The 14,937-nt window shown below is 59.0% G+C and overlaps 6 protein-coding genes across 6 annotated transcripts; all 6 read right to left on the reverse strand.

Moving 5' to 3' along the window:
* Positions 1 to 779: 779 nt before the first annotated feature.
* On the reverse strand, positions 780 to 2,447 carry LBRM_20_5790 (conserved hypothetical protein; the record flags this gene model as incomplete). The annotated part of the gene is made up of 1 exon (XM_003723079.1): positions 780 to 2,447. One exon carries the CDS (start codon positions 2,445 to 2,447, stop codon positions 780 to 782), a length of 1,668 nt encoding a protein of 555 aa, XP_003723127.1.
* Positions 2,448 to 3,401: 954 nt separating this feature from the next.
* On the reverse strand, positions 3,402 to 4,043 carry LBRM_20_5800 (phosphatase-like protein; the record flags this gene model as incomplete). Its single annotated transcript, XM_003723080.1, has 1 exon — positions 3,402 to 4,043. The coding sequence occupies one exon, from the start codon at positions 4,041 to 4,043 to the stop codon at positions 3,402 to 3,404; it is 642 nt and encodes a 213-aa protein (XP_003723128.1).
* Positions 4,044 to 5,606: 1,563 nt separating this feature from the next.
* On the reverse strand, positions 5,607 to 6,128 carry LBRM_20_5810 (ribosomal protein S11 homolog; the record flags this gene model as incomplete). Its single annotated transcript, XM_003723081.1, has 1 exon — positions 5,607 to 6,128. The coding sequence occupies one exon, from the start codon at positions 6,126 to 6,128 to the stop codon at positions 5,607 to 5,609; it is 522 nt and encodes a 173-aa protein (XP_003723129.1).
* Positions 6,129 to 6,857: 729 nt separating this feature from the next.
* Positions 6,858 to 8,060, reverse strand: LBRM_20_5820 (conserved hypothetical protein; the record flags this gene model as incomplete). Its single annotated transcript, XM_003723082.1, has 1 exon — positions 6,858 to 8,060. One exon carries the CDS (start codon positions 8,058 to 8,060, stop codon positions 6,858 to 6,860), a length of 1,203 nt encoding a protein of 400 aa, XP_003723130.1.
* A 953-nt stretch (positions 8,061 to 9,013) lies between these two features.
* On the reverse strand, positions 9,014 to 9,964 carry LBRM_20_5830 (putative ribosome biogenesis protein; the record flags this gene model as incomplete). Its single annotated transcript, XM_003723083.1, has 1 exon — positions 9,014 to 9,964. The coding sequence occupies one exon, from the start codon at positions 9,962 to 9,964 to the stop codon at positions 9,014 to 9,016; it is 951 nt and encodes a 316-aa protein (XP_003723131.1).
* An 860-nt stretch (positions 9,965 to 10,824) lies between these two features.
* On the reverse strand, positions 10,825 to 14,673 carry LBRM_20_5840 (putative separin; the record flags this gene model as incomplete). The annotated part of the gene is made up of 1 exon (XM_003723084.1): positions 10,825 to 14,673. One exon carries the CDS (start codon positions 14,671 to 14,673, stop codon positions 10,825 to 10,827), a length of 3,849 nt encoding a protein of 1,282 aa, XP_003723132.1.
* Positions 14,674 to 14,937: the final 264 nt, after the last annotated feature.

Raw genomic sequence — 14,937 nt, forward strand, 5'->3', positions numbered from 1 at the left:
CAGAATGCAGACTTGCATCGAGGATCCGTCACGGAGCCGGGCCAGCCAGCGCCGTTTGGTGTCGTTCAGTCCACCGCACTCCCACACTGCACGGAGTGCAGGGCAGGTCCAGGACTACGGTCGGCATCACCGCAACGCAGAAAAAGCAGAGCAGCAGCAGGCGGGCGCGTCTATTCGCTAAACCGTTGACGCGGTGCGCAGTCTGCTGCACCAACCTTCATAATGGCTGTAACCCTCTTCAGCCCAGCGCCAGCCCCGGTCTTTCCGCAGACACCTGGTGTCTGCAACCGCACCCGAGGGAAGGCTGCAGGCCCGTGGCGTCTCCACTTTGTGTGGGGTGCTGGCCCCTGATAGCATGCTGAGTTGCCCCCCGTCACCAGTGAGAGGATGGGGGGGGCAATGGGGAAAAGAAGAAACGACTGATGAAGCAGTGCAGTGTCGAATGGGGGTGGCGGTGCGCAGCATGTATACGGCAGCCATTTGGTTACTGCTTGGGCACCCCACGTGCCTCCTCATTTCAGCGAGAGCAGTCCGCTCGTGCCGGAGGGTTTGGCGGAAGTACAGCACTCCTAAGCCGGGAAGAGAAGAGGAGACGAAGCAGCGCATTTGAAGCGAAGGGAGATAGCGGAGGGCTGCCGTCACAACACCACTTTTATCTCTCTAGCGGTAGCAGCCGCACAATCCATCGAGCTGAGCACTGCTCTATATCCCCCGACGCAATCTCTGACTCTTGTGGCGTGAGACGGAGGCGCAACGTGAAGGGCGGCAGCAGCGAATGTTCAGCGATGCAGAAGATCGTGAATCCAGCGACCCGGCTTGAGATCCACCGTTGCCGTCGCCACGACCATCGCCGCTGCGGCGACCATGAGGCTCGTCCAGAGAACGCGACGCACGCGTACTGACTTGGCGGGACTGCGCCATTCTCGCGGCAGAAAGTGCCAGAGCAGCCGTAGTGCCGCATTACGAGTGCGCTGGTTGGACAGCAGGCCGAGATTTTTGACGTCGCCGTTAAGGAAGTTCTGTTCCTCCTGCTGTGCCGTGTGCCGATGCTGCGTGCAGTACTGCTCTGCCTGTTCCACGAGCGTGTTGAGGGTGTCCTCGTCTATACTGTTGAGTACGCTGCTGGGCAGCCGTGAGAGCTGGGCGTAGACGCGCGCCATGAGCATAATGCCATCGTCACTGACCTCTGTGGGAAACATGCTGATCCCCATCGCCTCCTTGGCGTCGTGGATCCATTCAAAGATTATCTCGCGCTGGCTTATGACGAGGGCGGCAGTGAAGTAGATAACAGCTGAACCCTCCACATCAACCATGAGGTAGTCAAATAGCCGCGCCAACACCTCTAGGTTTTCGATGTTGTGCACGTACCATGTAATCACCCAGGAGACAGCATAATGGGACTCTGGCCCCACCCTGCACCACTCCAGCGCTGTAGCCAAGGGGGGATCCACCTGCGCGATGATGGCGTGCGTGGCGTACAGCATCGCCTCGGAGTTCCTTAGCTGGTGAGCGCTGAATCGTTTCCAACGAGTCACCAGAAGCCTTTCGCACACCGACACCACCTCCTCACGCTCCATGTACGGACTCAGCACGTACATCATATAACCCATGAGCTCGTGCAAGCCCTGGTAGTAGAAGCGCTCTGGATTGTGGAGTAGGACGCGCAGGATCGTGTTTTTCAACCGCCGCCGTTGCTCATTGCGCTCTGCCGAGTGCGGGTACAAAGTCCATAGCGAGCGCTCGACGTCCGCCTCCACTACACGCGGCTGGCAGTTATCGGGCAGGTGGTACCACGAGATGGGCCACAACACACTGCCAGAAAGGTTCTGCGCGGGCGTCACGTTGTGACTCGACACGCCGTCTTTAGTGAGTTCAAGAAAGTGAACGGCGTCGCTTTTCACGCGTCGCGAGAGCTGCGAGACCGCGCGCCGACGGACTTGCGCGAGCACTAGCGGACTCTCACCGCCAGTTCTACCGAAACCATCAGCAGCTTCCTCCATCTGCTCTGCTGAAGGCATTGGCCGTGGCGGGCTCAGCGAGGGATGTCTGTGGCGACGGGATGATGCTAGCACCGGGCTAAGAGCCTGGTCGGTGCCGACAGACGCGGAGCTGCGTGGGAGAGAAGAGTCGTTGTTGACATCATCATCCTTGTCCCGCTTCACTTCCGACGCCCCGCTCGGGCTGCCTTTGCCGTCAACGTTGTCGTCTTCCATCTCCGCCATTGGACTGATGAATGAGTCCATGGAGTCGCTCATGTGCGTGTTCTCTCTGCTATGGCTGTCGCCGCCCTGGTTCGCCTGCAAGCGGGTTTCTTCCTGTAGCTGACGGATAATGCCATCACTGAGCTGTGGCACAGCGGCAACCGCCTTGCATCCCATGACGACATCACGCCACACCATTGCGCGCAGTTTCCCGTGCCGCTTCAGCCGTCCTGAGCGACACAGCATCGTGCAGTAACCTATGTACTCCGCTTCTGTCTGCTCAAGGCGACGACGCTCGAGAGAGTCTATGAGAAGTTCCTCATCTTTGAGAGACGAGGAGATCGAGGAGGCAGTGCTGGAGGTGGACATGGCGTCTAGGTGAAGTATCCTAGTGCTTGTGCGGCCGCGTATCTTTTGGGGCTGGGAGCCTCCAAGGGGTGGGTGGGAGGTGGAGGAAGGGGAGATGCACAAAGCACACAGGGTATGGTGAGGTGCGCTTTGTACGCCTGCAGAGCGAACCAAAAGGGAGACAACGAGAGATGGAACGTGGAAGGTACCTCTTGCGAAGGGGGGGGGTAGGTGAAGGAGAGAGATTGCACAGGTGTGCACTCACCTTCCGTGTGCGCGTGCGTGCGAGTACTTTTACGTATGGAAGTGTAGTATTCCAATGCAGTCGCACATGGGCCCTCCCCGAGCGAGTAGTATCGGTCAACGCGTGGAGTGGGCAGAGTGTGGAGGAGATATGGGGAAAAAGAGTGGAATACCACCTGGGAGAGTGGAGGAGAGGGGTGGCTCTCAGTAAGAGCGGCCTCCAAGCAGGAAGGCCAGGAGAGTGACGCGAAGATCCTCTGCATGCGTGCGCTGGGGCAGCGGAGAGAGAAAGAAGGCGCGCATATACGAAAAAGAGAGAAAACGACAAAGCATCCACTCGCCAGCATGCACACGCTTCAGCACAAAACACGTAAAGACTCAGGTAAAGAGAGAAGAAGCGGCGCGTGCCCACGTGGCGGTTTGTGGGAGAGAGAGGGAAAGGGGCAGTGACTCCACGACAGCACCAATTTCGCTGCCCCAAAACAGCGACAACCAGCGAAAGGAGTGCTAGGCCGAAAGGAGACAAGCACACGCGTAGTGATGGCTGTGCCCATGGACCAACACCGGTGCATCTGTCAGGGATGCGTGGGAGGGGGTGTCGATGTACGATTAGTCCGAAATGGTCTTGGCTTCCATGCCCTTTGGCGGCTGCGCCTCCACTTTCTTTTTCTTTACGTCCTCCCAGTTGGTGGACAGCACCGTGCCGCCGCTCTCTGTAAAGGACTTGATCATCGCACGGCGCTGCTCATCGGAGCCATCGCCATAGATTTGTTGGAACAGCTTGTTGAGGGCCGCTTCACCTTCCGGCTTTGCGTCCTCCTCGACCTCCAGCTTCAACGCGCTCCAGTCCTTGCCCTTGCTGTTCGGGTACCTGAGGTCCTTGGCCGTTGCAGGAAGCGCGCCAGAGGGTGCGTCAGAGATGGGGGCCACTACTGCACCCTCCGCGTCAGCTTTGCGTTCCAGCGTCGGCCACTGGTACGGCTGGGCCTTTGTCAGGGACACCTCAACCTTCATGGGACGCGCCGAGATGGACGGGGGATCGTCCGTCAGCTCTGCGAAAAGCGGGTCGTAGCTGCAGCTGTACTCGCGTCCGTTATCATCGAGGCGGATGGTCACCTCAAGCGACGTGGCGGTTTTCGTCACGGCAACATCGTCATTTGTGCGGTTCTTTACGTAGAAGATGAAGTGGATCTGCTCCACAGACTGGTACCACTCCATCTGCACTTGTCCAGTGAAGGGCACTGTCGGCATTTTCTTGGGCATGTGCGCTGGGGTGAAGAGTGGATGGTGCGTAGCAGCGAGAGCGGCGCGCACGGAAATGCAAATCGGGAATACCACAGCGAGGGAATCGGCAGACAATACGGGCGACCGCAAAGCAACAACAGCGACTGAGAGAAGAAGAGAGGGTTCGATGCACTTGAGAGAGTGGAGGGAGAAGGGGGAGGCCTGCAGTGGTTTGACAACATGAACTGACAAGGAGAACTAGGAAAGAGAAAATGAAGAAGCAAGTGAAACTTCTTCGCACACGCGCAGTGAGACAGGCAGAGGCAGAGACAGACAGAAGCGCGGAGCAATGCAGTCGTCCATACGCGTACCAAAGTGTGGTACTTACAAGTTCAGCAAAGCGAGGAGCACAAAGAGGGAGAGAGAGAGGGGAAAGGCGAGTGGAAACGTGGGCGAGCTGATTGAATGCGGGAAGCGGAGAGAGAAGTAGCTATAAGAGGTGCAGCTAAGTGGTTCGTTATCGTGTGAGGTGTCACCACTGTTTCTGTAAGCCACATGAGCCAATCATCGCACGTGGTCAAGGGAAAAAAATGAGAGAGGAGAATAGGCGGAGGAGAGGGGAGGAATGAACGTACTATCAGTGGTGCACACAAGGCACAAGCTGAGGGCACACACACACACACGTATCGAGTGGGGCGTTGGGGAGACTATCCATCTCCACAGCCCAACCATGCGGCCTCACCAGTCTCCCACAGCTCTTCGGCTTTGACAGTCGCGGCACATACCCACACGCAGACCCAGACGGCCAGTCAGAGAGGTGACAGGTGTTGTCACGCCGGCCTCTGCTGAACGCACCTGCAGCAGTCCGTTGTCACCCTGCGCACACAGAGCGGTCACAGCCACAGCCACGGTGTCGTGGTGGCTTTTGGGACTTGCCAGACCACAGCACCAATAGTGCGAGGATGTGAGAGACCAACAGCTCAGACATGCTCCCACTTACTCGCGCTGATCATTTGTACCTGCGTGCGCGTGTTCTCTTCGGGGAAGGAGGAGTGACGCGGGGGCCTTTTTTAGCACCAACAAAGTGAGGTAAAGTACTAAAGAAGCGAAGAAATGAAGTAGAGGGAAAGGAAGAGGGGCCCCACTGAGGGCGAAGTAGACCGCCGCAGAGATGACCGTTGCAGCAGCGGTATCAGCCAGGGAGCGGCTACGCGTGTGACTGTGTGTGTGTGTGTGTTTGTGCTGGGCACGCATGCCTCCCTGAGGAACTGTTCGCTCTATCTCTTGGGAAAGGGGGAGGGAGAAGCGGCAGCAGCAGAGGCACGGATGAGGGGAGTAAGAGAGCAAGAGAGGAAGCGGTACAGGAGCTGAGGAGGCAGAGACACCCGAAAAAGAACCGTCGCGCCTTCATACACCGCCCTCTACCCCCCCCCCCTCACGTTGAGGTCTTAGCTTGTCCCCCCATCTCCTTGGCACGACGTTGAAGCTGCACTGAGAGGATCAAAGACTCACCGCACACCCACCAACAGTCAAAACATGCCATCACACTCGCTATGACGTGTGCTGCAAAAGTGGCGACGCATCTTCTGCTTAGTTCTTGGCGAACTTCTTGCCCAACTTGTCGGCAGCGCTCTTCGACACCACCTCCAACACGTTGTAGCGGATTGTCTTGCTCAGCGGGCGGCACTGGCCAACAACGACCTCATCACCTTGCTTGGGGTCGAAGGCGGGGCTGCAGTGCACAGCCAGGGACTTGTGGCGCTTCTGGTAACGCTGGTACTTCTTGATGAAGTGCAGGTAGTTGCGGCGGATGATGATGGTGCGGTGCATCTTGGTGGAGTGCACAATCCCGCGCAGGATGCGGCCGCGGATCACCACGTTGCTCGTGAAGGGGCACTTGCGATCGATGTACTTGCCGTTCAGCGCCTTCGCCGGGGTCTTGAAGCCCAGCCCAATCTTCTTGGCGTAGCGGATGTGGCCGGACTTGTTGACGTGCTTGCGACTCGAGCGGTGCATGTTCTCATTCACCGCCGTCTGGCGCTGATACGCCTTCTGGTGCTGAATGGTGGCATCCACCTGATGCGCATGGTAGTACTGAGGCGCAGCGGACATGACTCTACACGTTGACGGAGTAAAGCTTTCCCTGTGGCATGTGTACGTGCATGTGTATGTGTATAGTGGAGGGGATGACGGGACAAGGAGAAAGAGAGAGGGGGCGGAAGAGGAGTGAGACGTGAGGAGAGTGAATGACACAGGCGCCTGTGGGGGTAAGGACAAGGAGATACCTGCCGGAGGTGGGAGAGGAGGGCATACCCTCAGCAGCAGCAGAGAGGAGAGAGTGGCGGAGGGATGCGCCTTAATGGGGAAATGAAGTGACGAGCAATGTCGGTGTGGAGGTCTAACGGAGAAGCGCGAGGAAAAAGGAGTAGAGAGAGAGGGAGAGGGAAAAACAGAGGTACTTTAGGTACACAACCAGCGAATAACAGCAAAAGAGAAGGGTAAAGGCAAGGGGGCTCAGCGGGTGCGAGACGAGAACGAGCGAGGCGAAGAAAGAGAAGCGCAAAAGTGAAGCCACGGGGCACGACAGGAATGCAGAAGAGAAGGCTGTAAGTCACGGTGCCATCACGACCCCTCCATCTTCTTTGCCCTCCCACAGCCATCCACACAGCGAGCGAGATGTGGCGATGGGTGGGCCGTGGCGGAGAAGGGCCAGGGAGGCAGGGAGGGGGACAGCGCACATATATTGAGAGAGCAGACACACTCGAGCAATACACACACGCCGGTTTGTGCCCATCTCGTGGGCACTCTCATCTAAGTCTACCGAAGTGCGCCGCACACGTGTTAATTGTACGTGGGCGGGTTCCCCTGACTGGGGCTTGGCGCAGTGCGTCTACGTGGCATGTTGATGGGAAGGGACATCGGGTCCCTCGGAGCGGAGGACACGTGTGCCGTCGTTCCTGGCGGCATCGTCTCGTAGAATGACGGGCCGGCAGCGGGCGGTTCCCCGCTGTTGTACAAAGAGGATGGCATCATGCCCGGTTGACCAGATGTCTGTATCATGCCTGCCCCAAACAACTGCGGCGCTGGTAGACGTGGGTCTGTTATTGCACTTGGGATCCCTGGCGCTGGGGGTGCGTAGTCGGGGAATGCGGCGCTGTAAGGGTACGGGTACGTGGGGCCATTCGGCCCCATTATACTTGGCGGCAGGGCAAGGGCGTTGCTCTCGCCTTGCTTGTAGTCGGTGCTGTTCATCAGGTGGAGGCGGGCATGCGCCTTTTTGGCTTCATCGATCAGCATGCGCACCTGCTCCTGTTCTGTGCGGCGGCTGCGCAACCACGCCTTGTACTCCTCGATTTCTTGCGGCGTCATCACGCCGTACTTGGGCAGTGTGTTGTTGAGATACAGAGCAATGCCAACCACGTAGGTGAGGTATCCGACGCCAGCGAACACCCAGAGATTGATGATGCTGATGAAGGGCAGATAGGAGCTCCCTTGCACCCCGCAGTGCCGCAGGTAGTCCCGCAGGAGACTGGCTGGCTGCACTATGGTCGCTGTGATCTGCATGACATATGCGAGCAGCAGGAGCTCCGCGGCGGAGATGATGTCCTTCCAGAAGTAGAAGTTGCGGAACGTAATGACAAACACATTGGCATCGACCAGCGTACGATTCACGGCACCGACGAAGAAGGTGACGGCACACACGAAGATGGCGAGGCGCATCTGTATAGCCTGATCCACAAAGACGTCGTTCACGGAGCTCTGTGTGAACGTCATGTTGACGGAGTCGAAGGCGTACATGTTTCGGACCGTGCTGAACGAGCAGTCACGTGTTTTGTGCACGAGGGCTGGCGTGAGCTCAAAGTCGTTCTGGACGATGATGTTGTGCACAAAAGTGCGGCTGGCACCGCTCACGGTGGTGACGGTGTGGATGAGAAACGTGATGAACTGCACCGCCGTGCAGAGATCGTAGAAGGGCACGATATTCTTCTCGACCGACAGCCGCCCCTTCTTGGGCCGCTGCTGAAGATCGCTGACGAGCTGCATTGGCGCGTTCTCTGCCCTAGTGGGGGTGGGGGGCTGGGGTATGGAGGCGACTAATGGGAAGAGCGAGGGTATGCGAGTGGCACCCGTCGCCTTTGTTGTGACGCAGATACAATACGGAGAGAGAACCTTGAAGGCGTGTGAGTGACTCACTTCATGAGAAACGGGAGAGAGGAGTGAGGGATGGGGAAATAGGAAGCACGGCAGAGAGGGTGGGCTCGGAGGCTGCGCACCCCTCCGAGGGGTACATGCCCACACGTCGAGAGACGGCAGCGACAACGCACACGCCGGGCTCTTCGCGCTCTCCCATGAGCCCACACGTTCTTTTTAACCCTGTGTTGCCCAAGCGTTGCTCTCCATTTCTATCACGCCGTCTTGTGCCAGAAGAGCAGCAGTGGAGCGGTGAATGCGGTGCTTGCGTCCTCTTCTTGTGATGACCGCCTGCAGGAGACGCCACTCACCAACTCCTAGCAGCGTGCGTGCAAAGGCGCGAGGGTGCAGCGGGAGTGAGGGAGGAAGAGAGAGAGAGGGCGATTATGCAAACAACGCAGCTTTCTGGCTTTCGAGAGGTGATCCCCCTTCGGCACCCTGTGCGACGCTTACCGACGCTTTTTTTTGGATCTTTTTTTTTTTGCCGGTGGTAGTGCACTGCAGTTTGCTCGTCGGTGTGTGCGTCGCGTGCGCAGCGTCAATGGTACACAACAGGCACCGACGAGCAGAGGGGGGCTCATTCACAGACAAAGTGAGCCGCGTACCAACACCCTCGTGCAAAACGGCGGTTAACGTTTATTCGACAGTTGTAAGCGCAGGCGAAGTCACGCTGACGCGTGCGCATCGACGAGACGGGGTCTCGCTGCATGGCGTAGACGCACACACGCACATGTTAGAGGCAGGCAAGGGATGTGGGGCGGCGATGCCGTTGCTGGTTTGCGGTCCTTATCGCTCTGTTGTTATGCTCAGTCACGGAAGACGAGGTCGAGCGGGTCAGCGCTGGGTGCCGGGTGGAGCGCCTTATGCCTATCGGACTTCTCCTTGATGACCTCGTTGGCTTGCTGCTTCTCGAGGCGACGCAGCTTGCGGTCGCGGCGCTGCTCCGTCGGTGGCCTCGCCGCCGCGTTTTTCCACAGTACGTTTCCCTTGCAGCACCCGTTGAAGATCGCCACTGGCTCCAAGGTGAATCGGGGCCCGATCTCCATCAGTGACGGTGGGCTTGTCGGCACAATTTGGTAGTTGCGCACCCAAATGTGGCCATCGAGCCACAGGAAAGACATGATGCGGTCCACGAAAGGTTTCGACTTGGGGTGGTAGCGAGGTGTGTTGAAGGCCATGTGCAGCAGCGACTTCGCCACACGCAGATGCGGGTGGAGCTCAAAGTCGCGATCGAAGTGGAGAAGCGGACGGCTGTACTTGAGGCAGTTGCCCGCCATACGAATCTCGTCTGCCGTGTGCACGTTGTTGATCTGCATCTTGATGCTCGGGCCGCTGGGGGCCTGTCCGATCCACAGGTAGCTGGCGTCGTTTCGATGCGGCTCGACGAACATAACACTATTGCACTGGTGCAGCCCACAGAGATCGACGAGGTCATCGCCGAGGGTGTTGGTGCGCCTAATCTTCTGGTGTTCGCGGGAGTGCGGCATGAAGCCACGCAGGTCAAGCAGCAGGTGGCGGTCCTTGCTCGTCATACTGCGGGCACCGAGCACCAGCATCTTCTGCCGATTCGTCATCTTTTTGGTTGACTGCACGCGCTGCACGTGCAATTGACCGACCATCTCTTCCTCGCGATTCATCATCACCTTGGCGACATCTTCCACGTCGGCTGAGGATTCCACTGGCGGCTGCGCAGACTCAGCCGCCGGCGCTGCTGCTGCCAGTGCGGAACGAGAGCGTTTCTTACACGCACCTGTCATCTTCTCTATGCCGGAGAGAGATGTGAGAGAAGGTAGTGAGGAGACGGTCGGTATGGAGATCGAAGAAATGCGCAGTTGTTTTGCTGCTGGTATGTGTACAGCTGCTGCACTGAGTATTTTTCGTGTGCTTGTGTGTGTGTGTGTGTGTGTGTGTGCGTTCGAGCTTGATGAAATACGGTTGCTGAGATAAACCAATTCGAAGCCGGCGTGAAGCGCAGCGGTGTCAGGGTAGAGGGGGGGGTAGTGGAGGAAGGGAGAGACGGTGACGTGTTCTTAAGTGCGTCGTCCCGATGATTCTGGAAAGGTGGTAAGACAGGGCGTGGCTGTGCACTTATCGACGTTTGCTCTTCTTTGGTGCAGGCATACAAGCGCAGGGTCACGCACCGCTGCAGCTGAGAAGCCCACTGGCAGACTGGCAGCAGAGGCGGAGGGGCACCACACCGGTACTTCTGTGGCCTGCGATGGCACGCAGCTCGTCGTCACACACATGAGCCCCTCTCTGACTCGGTCGGTGTCGTTGCATGTTCCAGTGATGCGTCGAAGGTGGTGGTGAAAGAAGAACTGGGGGGGGGGGGGGCGGAGAAGCAGAGCCGCAGAGCGCGGGAGAACGCCCAAAAGTGTATCGAATGATTCATCTAACGAGGTGAGTTCTAACAGAAAAAGAAGAAACGCCCAAACAGGCTGGCGGGCAAAGCGCGAATTATCGCCTCCACGGCACGAAGGAGTGCGGGTGTGTGTACGTGTTCCGAGAGCACCGGTGCAGCGGGGACACAATGCATGCAGGACACCCCCACGCACCCATGTCTCCGTGCACAAACCTGAGAGGAGAGAGCAAAAGAAAGAAACGGCTTTACGAGTCATCACGCAGAAGCCCTGTTGTCTTCTTCCCTCGTAGCCTCCACGTAACAGTTCACCCCATAGAAGACGGTTGCCATGCTGGTCAGGTAATGCAACTTGCAGGCCCGGCGCGCCACTGCCAGGCACTCCCCAATGGTTATGCATTTGCCATCCTCCATCGTCTGACTGGCTACTTGTAGAAAGCGACAGGTAAGGCGGTCAATGTCGGCGTCCGTGACGTCCCACAGGCAACCCAGAACGCACGACACGCCTGCGCTAAGGTACGCGAAGGGCAAGCCAAAACAGTCATAGAGCGCGCTGGCTTGCATACGGGCAGAGCTGCAGCCCATCAGCAGCACCAACACCGGGGGCACGCCAGCTGCAGCTGGAATCCAGTCGTACAGCGCACTGCGAGGCACCAGGTGTTCCCCACCCTTGTGCCCCGCGTACACGAATGTGTCAATGCGATCGCTCGAGGCCTTGGACTGGGAAAGGAGGCGGTGCATTAGCGGCGAAGCGATTGTATTGCCGTCACTCCGCGCCGCCGCCGCTGCCGCCTGCAGCGTCTCTCCGTAGGCCACCTCCCAATGCGAGTGCTTCGCGATGAGATCTGTAAGTCTGGAGGAGCTGTGTTGCAGAGCCTCGTCATCGCGGTAGACAAAGGAGCGTCGCAGGGATACGGCCGACGAGTCCGTGCTGTAGAACTTCAGGTAGTCACACGACGGCACGCGAGACATGCTGCGCTCTTGGCACACATCCAGGGCTTCCCAAGGCAACGCGTGCAGCTCTCCGTCCAGTACCACATACACGTGCTCGCGAGAGACAAGAAGCAAGTTCGCATGGTGATGATGACATTCCCCACCATCACTCGGCGCAGTGGTGGCGGCGTCTGGCATGAGCTCGCGGTAGTACGCGTCCAGCACTGCCGGTACCATTTCTTCCACAACACACTGTACTGCCTTATCCACCAACAGCCCCAGCCAGCATTCCTCCAGGCGCCCCGGCTCACTAGCGAGTGCATATGACGACGATGACTCAGCAGCTGCCGCTGTAGCGGTTACGACCAGCTGTCCTAGCGACGTGACCGCCTCGAGCAATGTCCTCTGCGCGCGCTTCACTGTCTGCGTACAACACATGCAACTGCGTGCGTTGCGTGGGCCGTACCAGCACGTGATCTTCCCACGAGATTGTGTCTTATCTCTCCACAGGTACGGAGCCGCCACAAGAACCTGCAGAGTGACGCGCTGCATGGCGTCAACAGGAGGGCATCGACTGTCGCCGCGGAGACGCATGCACTCGGAGGCGAAGCGTACCGCCAGTGCTTGCAGCTGGCCACTGAGGGAGGGACTGGGGTCGCCGAGCAGCAGCATATGCGCCGCCCCGAGGGCGTCTTGCATCGACACTGCAACCCGGCCAATACGACTGTCAAGCTCAAACCGTTCACACCACCACACCTCTTTGAGCCGTTGCTGCCGCTGAGGATTCGTTTCGGTCGGCGCCGCGGCACAGTTGCCCGCTTGCTTCCACCTGCAGCTTGTGCCTGTGGCAAGCTCACATGAGCTTTGGTTGTCAAGGCACCGGCCCGTCTCCCCGACTGCGCTTGCGATGCCTCGCACTAGTTGCGCTCGGTTTTGGCTCATCACGTCTGCCATCTCAGCTGCGCAAGCCTGTAGTGCCTCCCCAACAGGGCAGCGTACCACTAGGTTGGGCAGCTGCTGATCTTGCGTGTGCTGCGCCCCTGAGGAACACGTGGTGCTGACCCGAGTGCGTCGGAGCCACAGCTGCCCCTCTTTTTCACTCTGAGAACCGGCAGGGGCGTAGCAGAGTTCCACAAGGGTGCCCAGGGTGACCGCAGGATAGTTGGACATTACCTGAGCAGAAGCGGCGGCATCAGCGCTCTCTACTCCGCTGAGAGTGATGCTGTGCCCGCAAAAACCTTGAAGACGTTTCCGAGCGTCCCATGCAAGACCCGCAGTGCTCTGCCGTGGCCAGCCGAGGTGCCCTGCACCGCCCACGTCGTCACAATCGAAAAGCTCTGCGCACACGTGCTCGAGGGTGATCTTCAGATGTCGCCACCCCGCCAAGGCTGTTCCGTAGCGGCTTCCAGGAGCGGCGTAGTCCGCCGCGGAGAGGTGGGTGGTGGTGAGCACGGTGGCAAGGCGGTGCACAAGTCGCAGCAGTGCTTCGAGTTGTGTTGGGCAGGCGCAACGCGGGAGGAGGCGCCCCAGCAACGTCACGTAGAAGCGTGCCAGCGGGGCATCACGTGCCTGTAACAGCGCATCAATCAGGCGTGTGAGTCCACCGAGAACAAAGAATGAGGCAAACGAGTCCTGTAGCACCTCCGTGGCCCACTCAGAAGGGTGGTGGCGCAGGAGGGCGTCACATACCGGCCGCAGCTGCCTGATGTCGTGAGAAGTGGCCAGCACATCCAGAGCCGTGGAGGAGGTGCACTGAAGTTCTTCAAGACACTTGATGTACGGCAGACCTCCCTCTCGTTCGCGCGACCCGGTCAAGGTGGCCGCTGGCGCGGAAGAGGCCGCATCTAGTGTAATACCGTCCAGGATTTGATGCAAGCGCCGCTGCCACTGCGCTCCACGGTCATCCAACGCGTCGGTGAACCAGTCGAGCAGCGCACACGCCTCTGCAACAAGGCCCCAGCGAAGTGACACCGCAATTAGCGGCGCCACGCATGTGCGATAAGTTTCGGCCGTCGTGAAGGACACGACCGGTACCCCCGTTGCAGCCAGTCGCTGCGAGAGAGTTGCCAAACACAGGAGCGGCTCTAGGGTATTTGCACTCACCCACGAGGCGTGCTCGCCCGCCTGTGCTGCGGCACTACTGCTGAGTGCGCACCGCCGCACACGGTGGACCACACGCATCAGTTCACCCAGCGAAGCGTCCAGCGGCTCGGCAAACTGCACCACATTGCTAAAGGAGGGGGATAGCAAAGACGGCTCCTGCGCGAAGGCGCGAGTGAGCACCGGTGCGACGGAGCGACTCCACTCTGTACTGAAGGCCGCTTGGTGCGTGCGCATGTCCTCCATTACATATTGGCAGACGCGCAGGTGCAGCCTTACCCAAGACTCGCTGAGTCCACTGTTCGATAGACCGCTTGAGGTGAAAGTCATGGACATCGTCAAATCCGTGCGCGATTGCGCGACAGTGTCCAGCAGCGTCACGGCGCTCACCACACACAGGCCACTCGTACACTGTAGTGCACGCCGCAGCACCGTGTTCACCCAAGTTGTGAGGAGTCTACGACGCACCTCATTACAGCCGTTAGCTGTGGTCCACTGCTGTAAACACCGCCACACTGTCGTCGACACCCGCCGAAACATTTCCTCACCCTTTGCAGTGGCTTCCTGTGCCTCGCTGGACAGCATGTGCCAGTAGAGCAGCAGCGACGTCACAACAGCGATCGCCGTGCCACAAGCAGGCGACTCCGCTGCGTCCGAAGAACCTGGAGCGTTCGCCAGCGAGGCCATCTCCCGCCCCACCCGCACAACGTCCTCATCGGTGAGCGACAGAAGCGATGCGACGCTGGCCGGTGAGATGTCATCATCGGCGACACTAGGCAACGGTAGCGTCACCAGCGGACACAGCCGCCACGCTGTTGCCAGCACGCGGCACAGAGAGACTGTACTGACACTGCTAGCCACCGCTGCAGACGAACACATGCGTGTGTTGAGCTGCGTGCGTAACGCGGACGAGAGTAGTTTCGGCAGATCCCACGGCGATGCGAGGCGGTGATAGCGGGAGGAGGACAGCTTCTCCGCGGCTTCCACCAGCGCCGCAACCTCGTCGAGGTTGTGCAAGGTGCGGCTGGTGGCATAATGGAGGGTCCGCAATAGGGAGCTGTAGGGTGATGTCATGCTTGTCTGAGCGCGCTCGTGCGTTTCCGTGTGCTTCACCCCACCCTTTTTCAGACGTGGACGTGCACACGGTCCCGCAAACGTGTCTGCCTCCAGCAGGCGTGGGAGCAGCAAAATGAGCGCGTGTGTACGTGTATGAGTGGGCTTCGAGAAGACGGGCGGATAGCCGACGGAGAGAGAAAGGTGGAAAAGGCAAAGGAGTAGACGCAGGCGGAGAGAAAATGGGGCCCTGTGCTGAGCGTCTCTCTGCCTGTGCGCTCTGCA

Source organism: Leishmania braziliensis (assembly GCF_000002845.2).
Source record: "Leishmania braziliensis MHOM/BR/75/M2904 contig, possible fusion of chromosomes 20 and 34".
Taxonomy (NCBI): domain Eukaryota; phylum Euglenozoa; class Kinetoplastea; order Trypanosomatida; family Trypanosomatidae; genus Leishmania; species Leishmania braziliensis.